Source organism: Polypterus senegalus, chromosome 15, assembly GCF_016835505.1.
Source record: "Polypterus senegalus isolate Bchr_013 chromosome 15, ASM1683550v1, whole genome shotgun sequence".
In the NCBI taxonomy this organism is placed as follows: domain Eukaryota; kingdom Metazoa; phylum Chordata; class Cladistia; order Polypteriformes; family Polypteridae; genus Polypterus; species Polypterus senegalus.
Window position 1 is genome coordinate 2463599 of NC_053168.1, and position 19415 is coordinate 2483013.

At 43.7% G+C, this 19415-nt stretch overlaps 1 protein-coding gene across 1 annotated transcript in view; it reads left to right on the plus strand.

Annotated features, from left to right (window-relative positions):
* The window catches only part of LOC120516163 (SH3 domain-binding protein 5-like), a 109368-nt gene that overhangs the window by 22414 nt on the left and 67539 nt on the right, over nt 1-19415 (plus strand). The window contains exon 2 of the mRNA XM_039737640.1: nt 11389-11451. Coding sequence (XP_039593574.1) covers nt 11389-11451 — 63 coding nt within the window. The remainder of the gene's footprint in view (nt 1-11388; nt 11452-19415) is intronic.

The following is a 19415-nucleotide window of genomic DNA, read 5'->3' on the forward strand; positions in this document are numbered from 1 at the left end:
GCCAGTGCTTGTGGTCGGCCAATTAGCACAGTTCAGCACTTAAGCCCCACCCACGATAGTTCCTGGTTGAGTGAAAAGTATGTACATTCCCTGGAGGAGGAGCTCAAAGCAAATGGCCTGAGTTCCTGCCTACCAGTGGGAATGCTACCAAAGTTCCTGTGAAGGGAAAGCACCAACAGAAGACATTGTGGAGACTCAAGAATCCCCTCACAACCTACGAAATGATGACAGAATGTCACGCGATCACATTCTCCCCTGCAAAACGCTTCTTTAAAAATGTTTGAACTGGGCCTGAGAAGCACCTGAGAAATGCCCAGGAAACATCTGGAAATGTACGAGGTGAGAATTTAAGAGTTCAGCACCTCCGCCATTACACCACACTGCCGCTGGCACAGACTGAGCTCCTCTGGCAGCTCCTCCTCCATTTGAGCTTGAAATCGAAGAGAGTTATTTTCAAAGAAAACCATTATGAACTCGGTAATAATTTGTAAAAAGAACAATCCGTATTGAAATGGCACGAACAAAGAATTAAGAGGGCCCACAGAGTGCTGCCTTTCCAAATCCAAACCAGAGATTCCAGGATTTTCTGTATCTGGAGGAGGGACGACTCCCTCATTCCTGTAAATTTCTTCCAGATGTTGTTCTCACTTGAAGGCCGGGCTGTAGCTGACGGCGCAGAAATGAGAGCGGAAGAAGCGCGAAGTCTAATTAAATCGACATGTTAATTAAAGGCTGCAGCTGCCTGTGAATATGAAATTGGCTGGAAGAGAAATCATTTGCTGCAGTTTAACCACAGGAGCATCCTGTCTGTTTTCAGCAGGATATTGGGCTTGACGTGAGCGGTGGGTGATCCTGTGAGTGTCGTCCTCCCCGTCACATTGTTAACTTGAAATGGGGATTTACTAGAAATAAAAAGAAAAATCAACCTTTGGACCTCGTCGGATCCTAGAAGAATCTTGATAAGCTGCCACACATTAGCGGTAACCAAAGACATGCAGGTTAGGTGCATTGGCGATTCTAAATTGTCCCTGGTGTGTGCGCCCTGCAGTGGGCTGGCGCCCTGCCCAGGGTTTGTTTCCTGCCTTGCGCCCTGTGTTGACTCCAGGAGACCCCCGTGACCCTGTAGTTAGGATATAGCGGGTTGGATAATGGATGGATGGATTGAGAGCAACTGCAGCACGTTGAACACTTCAGGCGTTACGTTGACTGTGCAGACAGAGCAGGCAGCGAATTGCTGATTTAATGGCGCAAGAAAGTCCGGTCAGTGCTGTAATATTACCGAGTGTGTGAGCTGCAGGACGTGCCATCCTTAGTGCATTGGACACCAGGGGCCTCGGCCAAAAGCAAGCGTAGCTCCGAGGACGAGCTGCAAGTCAGCAGTGACACGAGGCGCAGGCAGGAAGTAGGGTCATCGTTGTGGTGTTTTAGTGGCTTAGCCTTTGGCCCGAATTTGAAAACGGAGCCTCTTGTGTGCTGAGGTTGAATATAAATGTGTTGTTTGTACTTAAAACTAGGACTCGCACAATATGTTCAGTTAATGGCAGTGCCCTCCGTAATGTCTGGGCGCATTATTCCTCGGTTTGCCCCTCTGCTCCACGGTTTCAAATTACAAAACACACAATTCAGACGTCGTGAGCACACGGCACACTTTCATTGAAAGGGGTCTGCACACTTTCTACACAATCCTCCCCCATTTCAGGGCACCATAATGTTTGGCGCACAGCAATGGCAGGTCTATTAAAGCCGTTGTCACATATCCCAGCATGCAAAGACGTCTGCCATCAATAGACATCAGGAGGTACTGAGGGTCTTCTCTGCTGATACTCTAAGCCTCTCCTGCTTGTCTCCTTACGTCTTCTCTTCAGCATATGGAAGGCCTGCTCAGTTGGATTGAAATTGGGTGACTGGCTTGGCCGTTCCAGAATTTTCCATTTTTAGCTTGGTGTTGCTTCAGCGGTGTGTTTGGATCGTCCTCTTGTTGCAGGATGAAGTGGGTTTGGAGGCACGGACTGGAATTTGAGCAGGTCAGACGTTTCTACTGTACACACCTCAGAATTCACTGTGCCACTGCTGTCAGCAGGTCCATCATCAGTGAGGAGAAGTGTGCCAGGACCTGTGCCAGCCATACATGCCCAAGCCAGTCACATTCAGATGTGATTAAAGTGCACATTATAGACTTTCATTTAAAGGGATCTGCATAACTAGAGCCATCTTAACACATGGGCATGCTGGGCAGTTGCCTAGGTGCCCAGGTTTTTCCTGATGCCTTTGTTTGTTTCAGTTTTGCTATCAAAACAGGAACCCCAGTGCTCTACTTTTTCCTGGGGGGCCTGTGATGCTATTAAGACGGACCTACACACAACACTTTTTTTTTTTTTTTATGTTGCCCCGATTTCAGGGCACCATAATGTTTGTGATAGTTGGTATCAAAAGTGTTTGTGATTCCTCAGGTGGGTTTCATGGCTTCATAAGTTACCTTGGCCTGCTTCTACCCTTTGGGGTCTGTAGTTGCCATTCTTCAACATGAAGACAAGAGCTGTGCCAGTGAAAGTCAAATAAGCCATCATGAGGCTTAAAAACAAGAATCAAACCATTGGAGACACCAGTGAAACCTTATGGATGACTGAAATCGACTGTCCTGGACGATCATGAAGGAGAAAGAACACACTGGTGGGCTCAGGTATCACAAAGGGGCTGGTAGGCCAAGGAAGACCTGCACTTCTGATGACCGAAGAATCCTCACGATGGTCAAGAAAAAGCCTCAAACGCCTGTGTGACAGATCATAAACAGTCTTCAGAGGGCCGATGTGTGTGTGTGTGTCAAGAGACGACTATCAGCAGAAGACTTCATGAACACAAACACAGAAGACACACTGCAAGATGGAGACCACGAACACAGGAGGGCCAGATTACAGTTTGTGAAAAAGGGCGTCAAAGAGCCTGCAGAATTCTGGGAAAACGTCTTGTGGACAAACGAGACAAAGATGAACCTCATCAGAGTGATGGCGAGAGCAAAGTGTGGAGATGACAAAGAACTGCAAAGCAGACCACCTCATCTGTTTAACATGGTGACACTGGGGGTGTTATGACTTGGGCTGCCACAGGTCCTGGCACACTTCTCTTCATTGGTGATGGAACTGCTGACAGCAGTGGCACAGTGAATTCTGAGGTGTGTAGAAACATCTGACCTGCTCAGGTTGGCACATTAGACATCGGGGGCTTCAGCAAGAGCAGGCATGGCTCACGGAATGCGTTGCAAATCAGAAGAGTGACGAGGAGCTGGCAGAGAGTCGGGTGGGTCGTCATTTAGTGTCTTGGCTTTCGACCCGAACCTGAAGACAAGCCGTCTGTGTCCTGAGGTTTGAATATGAATTTGTTGTTTCCACTGTTGCTTACATTAAATAAAAGACCCTACAAAGTGTGCGGTGCTCACTATATTACAGTATATATATATATATATATATATATATATTAGGGCGGAGTGGTGGCTCTGAGGCTAAGGATCTGCGCTGGCATCCTGAAGGTTTGAATCCCCGTCACTGCCAAAAGAGATCCTACTCTGCTGGGCCCTTGAGGAGGCCCTTAACCTGCACTTGCACCAGGCGTGCTGTACAATGGCTGACCCTGCACTCTGACCCCAAGGTGTATGCGATAAGTAACAAATTCTTAATACAAGAAATTGTATAAGGCGAAATAAAGAACAAAAAAATATATATATCCCTCTGTTTTGTATTCACTCTTCAGACTTAAATCTAAATGCAAATACAAACTTTACAAATTATTAATTACACAATAAGGGCACATAAAGCCACAGATTTGGTTAACTTGACAGGAAAACAAAGTAGTTTGAAACTGATTAACATAAATGTCCATTGATTAATTTTTTAGTAAATGGTTTATTTTACACAGTTCCACAATTTCCACAACTGCTCACTAATAAGTTCTGCAGCCATGAATCCCCCTGCCAGCCATCATTTACACAGCACACAAAGTCCCGACCATGAATGGTGAATCCCGATGATAAGCCGGACTTTCCGGTGTTCATAATGAAACTGGGTGCCCCTCTTTTTCCAGGCTGCTTTCTGTTGTTCAGACTTACCAGCAGCCCCTGCTGTTGCCTGGACGAGGCCTTTCAAGATCTGGTCCTTTTGTCTGCTAGTCCAGCGTCCGTCTGTTAACTCAGTTCAGCGTTGCAGGGTCATGTCGTGTCCACACTGGGCACAGAGGCGGAAACAGTGCCAGTTCATAACAGCGGACCCTGCTCATGCCCGCACTCGCTGTCAAATGGTCGGTTTCAGAATTGCCAGTCAACCTGACGAGCAGAACTTGTGGAGGTGGAGAAGGAAAATCTGAGTCCCTAGAGGAAAACCCCACAAGGAGAGCATTCCAATTACACAGCGACAGCCACCCGGTGCAGGTTTGGAAAGCTGTTTGTAGTAATTTACAGCTCCACAATTTAATAAAGCATACAAACGATATTGAAGGAGGGGGTTAACACGAGTGTTTATGGCACAGTTGACAGCAACAACAACACCATTTATTTCTGTCGCACATTTTCATACAAATGATGGAGCTCAAAGTGCTTTACAAGATGAAGAAAGAAAAAAAAAAAAAGTTAGACAATACTATTTAACAAAGAATAAAGTAAGGGCCGATGGCCAGGAGGACAGATAAAAACAAACAAAAAAAACCAAAATCTGCAGGAGTTCCAAGGCCACGAGACCACCCAGCCCCCCTAACATTAGTGATCTCAGTCAGTCCTCATGATTTTCAGGCATCACGTGGGAGAATTAGATGATGCTGGTCATGTGGATGTCTGGCCTTCAATCCATCAATGTAAGGACTGCATGGTGCCCTGATCAGGTTTGGGGGGGCTCAGATCGCCACCACAGAGAACCGAAAAAAGAACAGCAGAGAAAGTAGGAGTTAGTATGGCGTGTGGAGCCATGGAAAAAAAAAAAAGAATTCAATGCATATACAGAATATGAAAGTTACTCTAAAATAAAGTTATGAGAAAGCCATGTTACAAGAATGTGTTTTTTAGCAGTTTTTTAAAGTGCTCCACCATATTAGCACAGTGGATTTCTGTCAGTAAACTGGTATTCCAGATTTGAGGTGCATAACAGCAGAAGGCCGCCCGTCTCGCCACTTCTTTTAAGTTTAGCTCTTGGAATGATAAATAGACCCTCATTTGATGATCTAAGGTTACGATTTGGAGTGTAAGGTGAGAGGCCTTCTGAGATGTAGTACCCAGTAGATGATTTAAGGCTTTGTAAACCATCAGCAGTATTTTAAAGTCAATTCTAAATGGCACGGGTAACCAATGTAACGACGCTAAGACTGGCGTGATGTGTTCACATTTCTGGCAGCTCCACTCTGCACTCGTTGTAGTCGATTGATGTCTTTTTTTGGGTGGTCCAGAGAGGAGAGTGTTACAGTAATCAGGTCGACTAAAAACAAAAGCGTGAACTTATTGTTCAGCATCTTGCAAAATGATCACTTTTTGTTATATTTCTTAAGTGAAAAAATGCTGTCCTAGTAATCTGATTAATATGTGATTTCCCCCTCAATTCTTTACCTCTGTCTTTTTAGCCTAGTGGATCAAGTTTATTTCTAATACGCTCATTATATCTCTATCCAATCACTAAGATTTCTGATTTCTCTTCATTTATTTTGAGAAAATTACAACTCATCCACTCAAACACAAGTAAGACATTGGGGTCAGTGAGCCAAGAGAGTCAGGGTCATCAGGCTCTGTTAATAAATACAGTTGTGTGTCGTCGGCATACCCATCATGCCTAAAAGTTACACACATCCGATTTGATGACTGCTCACCTTACAGGCATTTCACAAATCACAGTGGCCAAGAGGGAACTGGCCTGGCAGCCGGCGAGAAAGACGTCAACAGCCTGGCGCAGCTGTGCTTAACACGATAAATCATTAGACTGTAACAGCAAAACCTTCAGTAAGAGCGGCCTTCAGACTTCCAGAGTTATTCTGAGGCGAGACAAGAAGTGTTAAGACAGACTGCTAAGGACGTCACGGGGTGACAAATACGTTGGCTGGTTTCATCTAAAGAGGCCCCTTTGCGTTCAGAGTGCTGTGAAGGCTGCAGGCGGTGGTCGCCTGTGAACATCTGGGCCTCTTTTTGTAGCTCATCACGGTGGTTAGGTGGCTTAGTTAGGCGTTTCATTTGTTTGCCAGTATTCTAAATGCAGGAGTGGTGAGTAATTAATTAGTATTCTGAACTGCATGAAATTTGGAGTTTTACATTGTTGAGTAAAACTGTCAGGTACGTTTAATAGATGCTGGCACAGTAGTTAGTGCTTCTTCATCATCGCTTCAGAGTCCTGGGTTCAAAGGCTACCTTGGCATGTGGTCTTCACATGATTTGAGTTCAGGTTTATTGTCATGTGGACTTAGTACAATGAAATTCTTACGTGTATGTCTCCTTGGAACAGTGAATGATAATAAAATACAACAAAAAGACGCACAGAGAGTACAAATAGCCTGCGACATGCACTTGTAAGTGTTTACTTCTATCTATCTGCTGTATACAGTGGCGTGCAAAAATATTCAATCCCCTTGAAAGTCATCCTGATTCTCTGCATGACAAAAGATTTGTCCACCTGTTTATCTATTCAGTATTTTTAATGTACTGTAACAACACATTTCCAAAGTCCCAAATCAACCATTTTCTGTTGATATTTAACTGAAGAAGAAAATCACAAAAGTGAGTATTGGCGTAAGTGTTCAAGCCCTCCACATTCCTACTTTGTCGAGACCCCCTTATTCTATTCTGTAGTGACAGCCTTCATTCTGTTGGGTATGTAAGTTTGTCCCAGTTCTGCACGTTGTGATTCTTCCCCCTTCTTCTTGTCAGAAACTTCTCAAGACCCTCCAGGTTGGTGGGCTGGCGCTGCTGAAAAGCAGTTTTCAAAGAGTGCCACAGATTCTCAGTAGGGTGGAGATCAGGGCTTTGACTCGGCCATTCCAAAACACTCACCTTTCAGTGTTTGAGCCACTCCTGTGTCACTCTGGCCTTCTGCTTTGTGTCATTGTCATGTTGACAGATGAATCTTCTCCTGAGCCGACTGGAACAAGTTCACCTGCAATATCGTATGGTGTTTGTGTCTATCCATTGTTCCTTCATCTTTGACAAGATTCCCAGTCCCAGCACATGACAAGCGTCCCCATAGGCCGATGCCACCACCACCATATGTCACCGTAGGTCTGGTGTTTCTTGAGGCCTGGCCAGTGGTAGTTTTACGTCACACACACCTCTTTAAAGTTCTGTTTTGGTCTCATCTGACCATAAAACCTTCTCCCACATCTTAACTGGGTCCATCTCATGCTTTGTAGAAAGTGCCATTAATGCTTTTATGTGGACCTTCTTAAGGAATGGCTTCTTTCTTGCTGCCATTCCATAGAGGCCTGTTTTATGGAGAGCTCCCGAGATTGTGGACCCCTGGCACCTTCACCCCAGTGTCAGCCAAAGAGCACTGCAGACTTCAGAGAGTGACGATGGGATTTTTACTTGACGTCCTGCTCTGATGTTTAATTTTGGTGGACGGTCTGTTCTGGTAAGAGTCGGGGGGGGCAGTGATGAACCTCCACTTTCTGATGATGGATCCAGAAGTTCTTAGTGGGACATTCAAACTCTTCAATATTTTCTGCCATCATTTCCTACCTTGTGCTTTTCAACAGCTTTGTTTCTCACATCAGCAGATGCTCCTTTGTCTTCAGTTTTATGGTGACTATTCAACGGAGACTTTGGCCTTACAAAGGGGCCTCTTATATCCAGAGAGACAGAAAGGACTCACAAGTAGGACCTCATTTAATTATGAGTGTCAGATGACTGTCGCCTTTGTGTTGTTTGTGACTCAATTGTGTAAAGCTGGAACTTCCAAAGCACAGAGCTTTAAATACTTAGGCAAATACAAACTTCAGAGTTTTTCTTCTTCAGTTAAATATCTACAGAAAATGTAAATGTATTGTTATATCATAAGAGTTCACATTCAAGATACGTAATGGATACTTAGGTGTCCAAATCTTATGTCGTGCAGTAAATGAGGATGACTTTCAAGGGAATTGAATGCTTATGCCCACCATTGTAATAAAACTCTATGGTCTGTGTGAGTATCCGGTGCCTCAGAGCAATCTGACTGGCCAGCTTGGCTTTGGTGATGCGATCGAACAAAGAAGTGCCAGAAAAAAGAGGCTGAGATGCAACGAGGAGGAGAAAAGGTGTAGGAGGCAAACCGAGTCGCCTTTAACGGTTTGGATTATTTGAGCGGACAGAAAGTGAGAATTAGACGCTTTGAGATGAGAGAGTCGGAGAAGCGGGATTAACGGGCAAATGCCCGAGAGAGGCTACCGCAGCAGAGTGTCATTGCAGACCGCTTGAGATCAGTCATGTAATACCCCAACATCACGAAACTCCTTCAACGTCAGTCATGAAAAACCCATTGCGTTAGACTGTAGTTAACATTAGGGTTCCGTTACTTTGTGGTTAAGATTAAGAGATGCCCCTTTTGGTCTCAGCCTTTAAATCCCGGCTGAAGACTCACAACTTCAGTTTAGCACACCCTGACTAGAGCTGCTGATTAACTGTACAGACTGCATCTCTGTTGTCAGTCATTAGCACTAAAACATAAGTAACATGATAGTTAGAATTTGTTACTAACCCTCACCTATTCTGTTTCTCTTCTTGGTACTCAAATGTGGCACTTGGTGCCACTGCCAAGTTGTTTTGCCTGCCTAAGGTAATGTTATCCCTGATGGAGGATCACAGGAATCATTAGGTAGAGGGGTCCTTTCAACGAATTGGCTGGCCCAGCACTGGCCAAATGGGGGAAGCAGCTTGATGGCTGAGGTCTTCAGGACTCTGAACAAATCCAAATCATATTATGGGATATCATCTACTGTTAAATTCTGCTCCATACTTGTAAATTTTTTATTTTGTATAGTGTATTTATTATACTGTATACTGTACTGTATACAACTTTTGTATAGCCCAAAATCACACAAGAAGTGAAGCAATGGGCTTTAACAGGCCCTGCCTCCTGACAGCCCCCCAGCCTTGACTCCCTAAGAAGACAAGAAAAATCTCCCAAAAAAACCCTAGAAGGGAAAAAAATGGAAGTAACCTTGGGAGAGGCAGTTCAGAGAGAGACCCCTTTCCAGGTAGGTTGGGCGTACAGTGGGGGTCAATACAATACACAGAACAGAACAAATCCTCAGTAATTCCTCAATACGTATATTCCTATCTAAATCACTTATATATATATATATATTACAAATATCAGCGGCCCCCGCACTGACCCCTGCTGGTCACCACTCTTAACATCGGCCCAATTCTGATGAGGTTCCTCACACCATCACCCACTGCTTCCTGTGTCTGAACCAATTCTGCACGCATCGACACACATCACCCTGAACTCCCACTTCTTTTAGTTTGATGCCCAACCTCTCAGGTGGCACCTCATCAAATGCTTTCTAAAGTCCAGATAAATAATATCATCAGCTCCACTTTGATCAGATCCTTTTGTTGCCTCCTCATAGAATTCCAACATTTTAGTTAAACACGACCTCCCTCTTCTGACCTCATGCTGACTGTCCTGTCCTTGCCAGGTGGTGTTCATTCTTGTCCATAATAATTCCTTCCATTAATTTTCCTGTGATGTTTCATGTTAAGCGTACTGGCCTACAGTTGCTCTGATCTGCCCTGTCACCCTTTTTATATAATGGGATGATATTTGCCATTTTCCTGTCCTTCGGAATCTCTCCAGTGTGCATTGACTTCCTAAAAATATGTGTCAAGGGTTTATATCTGTACTCACTAGCCTCCTTAAGAACTGGTGATTTGTTTGATTCCAGCTTATTTAATCTCAGTAGCTCTTCTCCCTCTATAATTTCCAAATCCCTCAGTACCTCCTTAGTAGTCCCTGTTATCACTGGGAGGATATCCACTTCCTCACTTGTGAAGACCTCATGTAAGTTTAGGGCATCTGCTATTTTACTGTCTGTATCTTTTTAATTCCCCTTTACTATTTCTAATACACTTCACCTCCTCCTCCTCGTCTGTTCTTTTACTATTAAGAATCTATTGGGGTCTTCTTTCGCCTTATCTGCTCTATTCCTCTCCAACTGTCTTTTAGCCTCCCTGATATCCTTCTTAATGGTTGCCCTCATGTTCTCATACGCTCTACCATTCACTTTGCAGTCATTAGTCTTATATGCCTTACAAAGCAGTTTTTTCCTTTGCAGCTTCTTTTTTAAATCTTTATTAATCCACCGTGGAGATTTTTTTTTAACTACGTCATATCTAACGGCAGCCTTCAATACCTCATTCTCGGCTACCAAGGAAAGGTGCTAGAGGTGCACAGAGGGTCAGAGATCCTTATATGTAATTTGATACTATCTGTATGTATGGTGTTCGTGTCAATACCTCGACTCATGTGCTCCGTATTCATCATCGCCGCTATGCTACGCTCTGCACTTCTGGATGAGCATTCATTGGTTGTCGGCTCTCATGAACGCAAGTCTGCCGCTAAGACAAAAGTTAAACCTGTTTGGTTTAATCAGAGCAAGTCGCAGGTTAGTTGGACAGAATTGTGGGGTATGTCATGTAAAGTGACAGTTATAGACCCCGTGTACATGATGAAAATCACTACAACAGTCTGATGTGACATTGTCCTAGCCTTGATCTATTTTATTTTGGTCTCTATGGGTTTTTCTAAAAGAAATATTTAAGGTGTGCCTGCCTCTGTGTGTGCGTGTGTGTAAGTTGATTGGTCTCTAAACTGGCTTGATGTCCGTGACTTTGAGCGTGTCCTTTGCTGGACTGGCACCTCTACCTTGGTGGACTGGTAACAGACTTGCCCCCTCCTAGCATTACCAGGGTAGCGTCAACCTCTGAGAACATTAGAATTAGAACAATCTGGACGAGACGAGACCACTCAGCCCAATAAAGCTCGCCAGTCCCACCCACGTATTTCTTCTAAAATAACAGCAGGTTGAGTTTTGAAGGTCCCTCAAGTCCTCCTGTCCACCACACTAACTGTTCACTTATTCCACATGTCTGGTTCTCTCTGTAAAGATAAACCTCCTAATGTTTTGGTGAAATTTACAAAGTTTCCAAGCGAGGCCTGAACTTGAGGGGTGTGAAACAAAACGGGGTCCTGTAAATTGGTAGATGATCTCCTGAGCAGTTAGGATGATCTTCTCACCGTCCGCTTGTTCAAAGAGTTTTCCGTTTTTAAAGCTCTCTTTGGCCGCCGTGTTCTCTGAAGGCCGTTGAATGCGTTGTGTAGCAGCGCCAGATGTCTTAACTCCGTCCAGATGTTGCTTCACGTCGTTGAATGTTTTCATTTTGTCTTTTTTCAGGGCGAATTGGAAAAACTGAACCAGTCTACAGACGACATTAATAGATGGGAGACGGAACTGGAGGTATGTGCTCGCATGTGTGCCACCCATTTAAAATGAAATCTAAAAGCTTTGAGCGGTTGTTAAGTGATGTAACTTGAATCATTTAAGGCTTTGGGATTTTTAAAATTCCTGCTGCTTTATGTGCTAGTTAGAGCAAAAACCATTTGGATATTCCAGAACTGTTACTCACTCCTTTAGATAAACATTTCTAATGGAAAATCCATTCACAGTTTAACGTCTTCCATCGAGTTTGGCGTCTCTTCTTCCTTTTGTCTTAAGTGTTTGTCTATTTGTATTTTTTTCTTACTGTATGTTCAGGGAGGCACATTTCAATTACTGGTCTTGGATATTTTTCAGAAGGGCATCTGGCAGCTGTTGTTCGCTCTCCTCCGTGCCTCTTCTCTTTCTTGCTGTTTCTGTCGTTAGGAATTTATTTTAGCCGGCAAAATGTTCAAGTGTGTCTATAACAGTAAAATCTGAATCTCCGTGGTGAAAAGAGCTCTTGATGTCCACCCATGATGAGCTCACTTAAACGTTGACCTTTTCATCTTCGGGATACACAAGGCAATTCCAGAAGAGCATTTTAGTAAAACTGTAGCACAGTGCAATGTAATATTTTATGGTGTTGGCGTGAGTAAAAAGGCGTCAGCTGTTCCTGTTCATTTTTTTTTTGGTTTTGTTTTTTTTTTTTTTTAAACTCACTCAGCATAAGCTTTCGCACTACAGTTTGATTCAAATGGAAACCCCCACCAGAAAGCAGCTGGCCCTGTGGTCTTTGTTTTTGGTTTCACCCAATTAGCTGGCTCAGGCGGCCCCCCGGACTTTTATAATCTGGCAGGATGTGGACATATCAACCTGCTGTGCTGTGCTGCGCTGCGCGCGCTTGTAACGTCCTGTTATTGGGCTTGATGGAGATGACCACACCATTCCAGTCTGTGGTTAGGTATGTAGAGGATAATGATGGTGGACAGTCAGACTTTAGGGACCTTCAAAACTTTAAGTGGACAGGACTGGCGAGCTTTGGTGGGCTGCATGGCCTGTTCTCATCCAGATTGTTCTAATGGTGAGTGGCGACTTGTTGTAGCAAGTTTAATAGCACCTGCAGTTGAGACTTTCACCGGACGATCAGGACCCTGTAATCCTGGATATCCATCCATCCATCCATCCTCTTCCGCTTATCCGAGGTTGGGTCGCGGGGGCAGCATCTTAAGCAGAGAGGCCCAGACTTCCCTCTCCCCGGCCACTTCTTCCAGCTCTTCTGGGAGAATCCCAAGGCGTTCCCAGGCCAGCCGGGAGACACAGTCCCTCCAGCGTGTCCTGGGTCTTCCCCGGGGCCTCCTCCCAGTTGGACGTGCCCGGAACACCTCACCAGGGAGGCATCCAGGAGGCATCCTGATCAGATGCCCGAGCCACCTCATCTGACTCCTCTCGATACGGAGGAGCAGCGGCTCTACTCTGAGCCCCTCCTCGGATGACTGAGCTTCTCACCCTATTTTTAAGGGAAAGCCCAGACACCCTGCGGAGGAAACTCATTTCAGCCGCTTGTATTTGTGATCTCGTTCTTTCGGTCACTACCCATAGCTCATGACCATAGGTGAAGGTAGGAGCGTAGATCGACTGGTAAATTGAGAGCTTTGCCTTACGGCTCAGCTCCTTTTTCACTACGACAGACCGATGTAGAGCCCACATCACTGTGGATGCCGCACCGATCCGCCTGTCGATCTCACGCTCCATTCTTCCCTCACTCGTGAACAAGACCCCGAGATACTTGAACTCCTCCACTTGGGGCAGGATCTCTCCCCCAACCCTGAGAGGGCACTCCACCCTTTTCCGGCTGAGGACCATGCTCTCGGATTTGGAGGTGCTGATTCTCATCCCAGCCGCTTCACACTCAGCTGCGAACCAATCCAGAGAGAGCTGAAGATCACGGCCTGATGAAGCAAACAGGACAACATCATCTGCAAAAAGCAGTGACCTAATCCTGAGTCCACCAAACCGGACCCCTTCAACACCCTGGCTGCGCCTAGAAATTCTGTCCATGAATCCTGGATTTAGTAATCCTGGATAACTAAATTATTTTGTCTGTTTTGCTGGAGGAAAGTTGATGACAGCGTTGCGCGACCTTAATGACACGGATTACACACTGGCAATAATAACAACAACAACTTGCCTCTACTTTAGGGAGCCAATTTTCATACAAAAAAGTATTTTTGAGTTGTTTACAGCTAGCAGAGTTACAAAAAGAAAGTAGTAAAGAAAGTACAGAGCCAAACAATTATTTATAAAAGGTTTCTATAAAACAGAAGGAATGAGAAATGGAAAACCTTCCATAGTAACACATGCTGTGGTCAGACGGACAGGGAGGAGAGTGAAACAAAAGCTCCAGCTGGCTGAATCTGATGCCAGGGGGACTGTCCAGGCCCCTTTCGCTTTCCTCAGACATGTGCCACTCTGGCAGATCTTTCTTCCATTTTGTGGAAATTGCAGGTGTACTTTGGCCAGGTGGCAGCGGCCCATAGTAGTTAAGTGGTTACCAGCCTATGAAACGCTAAATAAAACTTCATTTTATGATGAGAGCCGACTGCCAACTTTCCCCCACTATGAAGGAATGCTAAGGAAGCTGCTCATTTATTTAAGAGATCAGCGGAGCAGACTCTTTACTCGCCTGATAGTTCAAATGACATTACAGATGGCCTTGGAAGATGTCACAAATGTCGGTCACTAATATCCTACCTGTAACACAAACTTGTTTTGTAATCAAACTTAACCGACTGAGAACGACAAAATCCTTTTTTTTTTCTCCCCTGTTACTTTAGAATCTTTGTCAGCTTCAGGCTTGACGCAGGCTGTTTGTCCAAAGCCGTGCCCTCTGTACAAACTAAAAGTTCGCCTATTGCCAATAAAGGTCCCTCCCTACTCCTGAAGCCCACCATATGCCAACAGCAGGAGTTGTAGTGGGCAGTTGGCTCACCTTCCTAATGTTTATATAATACAAATAAAGTTGTGCAGATGAATCTACAGGACTGCATTGAGGGCAAAAACTGTCCTTTTACTGCTAGTGTGACGCAAGGACGTGGCTGGAGCTGTCATAAAGCATTAAAAAAACACATCACTTTTGAAGAGCAAAAATAAAAGGTGGTTCATGTGATTTTATTAACGGTTAAAAACCATGATTGCTGTTTGAGAAATGAACATTCCAACATGTCGTCATTCTGACAAATGTATGAAAGACAGCAAGTGAATGTTCTCCTGGTGTCGTATACCTGACTCTGGAGTGTACCCCACAATTTTAAACACACATTTGAGTAGATCCAAAGTAGGACATGTTTTAAAAATGAAGCATTCCAGCCTTAAATAATTTATTTAATTGGCTCCATTTCCACAGACAAAGAGCTCGCTTGATGAGACGTCGCCGAGATCTGCGGCCTTACGTGTGACGTAGCTGAGCAGTCCTGCCTTACTGGTAATTCATCTGACACCCTTTCATTGACATTCATTTAAAAAACAAACATACACCATTATTACCATCCATTATTTAAAAAAAAAGAAAAAAAGTTGGATGATTTTTTTCTTTTCCAAATAGAAGCTTGACATATTTTTGAAAATCTGCTTAAACTTAAACTGAACATGGAACTAATTGATGGCATTTTATATATGAAGATAATAAATTCCCAAATATATTATTTTGTTTTTAATAATATGGTATTGTGGTGCCCATCCCATGGTAGACCGGCATGTGTGCAGGATGAAGCTGATCCACAGTCGGAGGGCCATCTGCAGCACATGCCAAGGGCAGTCCCAGCCGAGCTTTCAGTAATCTTCATCAAGATGAAGATGGCTTAATGGCTGAATTGAGCCTTTTTCTAAAGGTCAGAAGGAAATTGAGAACCCAAAGCTCCAGTTTCGGACATACCACTGCATACAATGCTGAATTATGATTTAAGTAAGAGTAGAATTCATGTAGTATGCTATGCTAATTGTAAAAGAAAATTGTAATAGTTTTTATAAATTGCCCTATAGGTATGTCTCAGAGCCTCCAATCCCCTGACACAACCTTACAAGCAAACACACACACACACACACACACACACACACACACACACATATATATATACTGTATATAGATATAGTCACGCTTGGGTCACAGATTTGTACAGAAACAGAGGAGGTTGTAGAGACAGGAACTTTATTCAAACACTGCAAACAAACATGTCTCTTTCAAAAGTTTAAACGTGCTACTTGACAGGACAGAGAGGTCGCCAGATCCAATTTTTTCAACAGCTCGTCAGCACGTGGCAATGGATAAGCATCAAATTTAGAGACATTATTCAAGCGCCTGAAATCAATACAGAAGTGAACCATACCGTCTTGTTTTGGGACTAATACGACTGGACTGCACCAATCACTTTTACTTTCACGAATTACACCTAATGCCAGCATTTTCTTGACTTCCTCGCGCACAATATTCTGTCTCGCTTCCGGAATCAGAAACGACCGCATCTGCACCCGAACAGTGGGTTCAGTAGTGATTTTGTGTTCTGCAAGGTTAGTCACGCCTGGAGTGTCCGAAAAAAACATCAGTGTTCCGCTCAATCAAACGTAACAATTCTGTCTTTTGCGAGTTAGTCAAATCGTCACCCATATATATATATATATATATATATATATATATATATATGGTGGACAATTTAGCGAGGACATCGGAAAACATCTAAGTCTTTACGAAGGATGGCCAGGGAATCTTTTATGACCACAGAGAGTCAGGACCTCCATTTTATGTCTAATCTGAAAGATGTCATTTTACAGCACAGTGTCCCTCTCAATGCCCCTGGGGCATCGGGGTCCACACACCAACTGCAGCATAAGCACCCCCTACTGACCTCAACAACACCTCTCCAGGATTAACCCAAGCTTTTCCTAGATGGTCTCCCATCCAAGTATCCAAGGAACAAGACTGTGACTTTAAAATGAGTCGATCGAGAACATGAGGGCATCGTTGGAAAGTTGTTGAAGGTAAATTTCACACAATTTCCTGGAGTTGACCATCAGATGTTAGTCTTACAAAATTTACCCTCAACATTACAAATTATGAACATTAGGATGTTTTTCTTTACACAGAGAACCACAGACACATGGAATAAGTGACCAAGTGGTGTGGTGGACAGGAGGACTTTAGGGACCTTCAATACTCGGTTATTTTAGAAGAAGTAAGTGGATAGGCCTGGTGCTCCTTGTTGGGCTGAGCGGCCTGTTCTTGACCATATTGTTCTCATGTTCGAATGTGCTAGTTAGGCCTCAACATGCTTGGCTTCATGTGGATGACCATGGGGGGTATTTTCCGTACGTCACTTAAATCATCCGAGATCGGATGCCTCATCTTGGATGAGTTAATGCCGGTGAAACTCATCCGTGATAAGTCGGTTTTTCAAATGCAGCCGTGTAGTAGATTAGTCTAGCTGGATCTAATCATCCGCGATGATTGCGCGCGTCCGTGCTGATTGAAAAGGCCATATATATTGAGTCTAGAAAACATGATCAGCAAGTCTTTGATAGGCTGTGACAAAATGACGAAAGAACGGGTGCATTTCTTTTTTTTCACACAAGTGGAGCAGGACCTTTTACTCGAAGCATATGAAGAATTTCAAGATTTAATATGCACAAGGGGTAATACTGCAAAAGCAGCCCAAACCAGAAAAGACGGCTGGCAAAAAGTGGCCGACAAATTAAACGCTAAGTAGTGTGCATTGTACTTACTGAATGCAGCGTTTCATTTCCTATGTGTCAGATTAATTATTATTTAATATGTCATAATTCCAGATCAAACGTGAGCACAAGGAGAACATGGGAACAGGTTAAAGTGAAGTACAAGAATATACTTCAAAATGGTAAATATTGGCATATAACTATTTAAAGAATTGTTGACAAAGAATCATATATAATATAAATAAACATTAATTTTTAAAGCTAATAAGAAGGCAGACAAGCAAAAAACAGGTGGAGGTCCACACGGTCCAGACCTAACCTCTACAGAAGAGTTGGCTCTCCAGCAAAATGCCCATCGCCTTGTTTCTGAGGGCATTCCAGGGGGAAGCTCCTCCTCCGAACCAGTGGCAGGATGTAATGGTCACTTCATTTCAGGTAAAGATGGTCATTGCATGTATTTGTCCTCAATGTGTGCCATAGGTATGTTCCATTTAGCCCTCTTTTTTGTTGGGTCAGTTGCAGGGAATGTCATATCCCTAGAACTTGTGTCTGACCAACGAGTATTTGATGAAGACACTGTGTCTGATTATTCTTCAGGAGGAGAGGTACATTTTCCAAATAATGTTTGATCAAACTCCACTCTGATCAGTCCCATGTGCCCCAATCACGTTTGGAAATCCTGGGTAATGAGAATGTTAGGCTGATTGTGAGAATCTTTATGGAACTCTGGGTGTTTCTGCCTGTGTATTACCTACCTGCAATGGCATGAAACACCTCTTTTATTGTCTGCACATGCAGGTGTCCAGGAAACACAATGAAAACCCGAAGAAAATATTTCAGAGCCAAACAGACTTTACGAATTGCCTGGCAAAATGCACTTTTAGATAGATTTACCGCATCGCCTACTGTATATTGAATTTCCCCTTGGGATTAATAAAGTATCTATCTATCTAAAAAAAGTGCCGCTTGCAAAAAACCTCAAAGTAATGCAATACTGTCTGTGTGGTTGTGAGAGCCCAACTTTGCCGAGTTTGACTTCGAATATAAGGTGCTAATAAATCTTTGAGGTACAATATTCCCCCTCAGCTAAAGCGGTATCTTTCGAAAAGAATTTCCTCCGGGAGCAATAAAGGATTTTGCCGATCACGCAATACCCTCTCTATATGAAATTCTCTTCTTATAATTTGCACACCGATCTCAATTGGTTGCATGTTCATGAACGGTGAAGCCATGACTGAATGAATTCCATGCACAGAAAATGATTAAGTGTGTGAGCTAATCCTTGTTTACATAGAACAAACCTGCTCCGTGCAGGTTTGAGGATTTGGATGTGCTGCTATGACAACACATTCAGCAAGAGTTTCGAAAAACTGACAGATCCAGGATCAGGCCACGTACGAAAAATACCCCCTTATTCTGAACAGCATGTAAAATTAGTCACTAAATAAATAAAAATTGGCTAGTCCGTGTGACCAAAATGGGGTTGGATGCTCAGTTTGACTTGTTTTCTGATGTCCATGCAAAGCAAAAGTGAAACATTTAATTGGTGATGCCCACTAAAGTATCATCCATCTGTTTGGCTTTTGCTTTGCTCGGTAAGGCGTGGTGCCTTTGACTCGTGTCGTACTTGGCTGGCCCGCGTTCAGACTGCTTCCAGGACAGTGCTGAGCTAAGAAACTGCCAAATTCTTTTGACTTCTCAGAGTATCTGGAGAGGAGCTGAGGTTGGATGCTGTTTACAGAGGAAGACACAGCAGCGCTTTATAAACACTTTTGTGTTCTCGAGTTTGTGGACGGACGACGCAGTACACTGAAATTATGGTGAAGACGCAGACTGTGTTCTCCCTTTAGGTAGGAGACTTCATTTTTGGAAGTTGACGATTACTAAACCAAACTTAAAGGGTGCTGCCGAGGAGGACTAATTAATAGCTGTGCGGTGAAGAAGGTAACAATTCCGTTTCACTGTAAACTTGTTTTTCAGAAAAGGGGAAAAAATTATATATATATATATATATGTCACAGTTGTCAGTTTATTTTGGAATGTTTTGCTTGAGAGTCTAGGAATGGGCGCTCCTTATGGAGGATTAACAAGTAGCTGCACATGCGTCTAGCAGAGGCGCAGTACCATCCACACCAGAGGGGACCGCAGTTCTAGCTGTCAACAAGTTAAGTGGGCCACACGATAAGAAGACCTCATGTGCTCCTGGAGTAGACCACTAGATGTTAGTATATGTGTACCTGGTAAGAACATCAGCATTTGTTTAAACAAATCTCTCTATTATA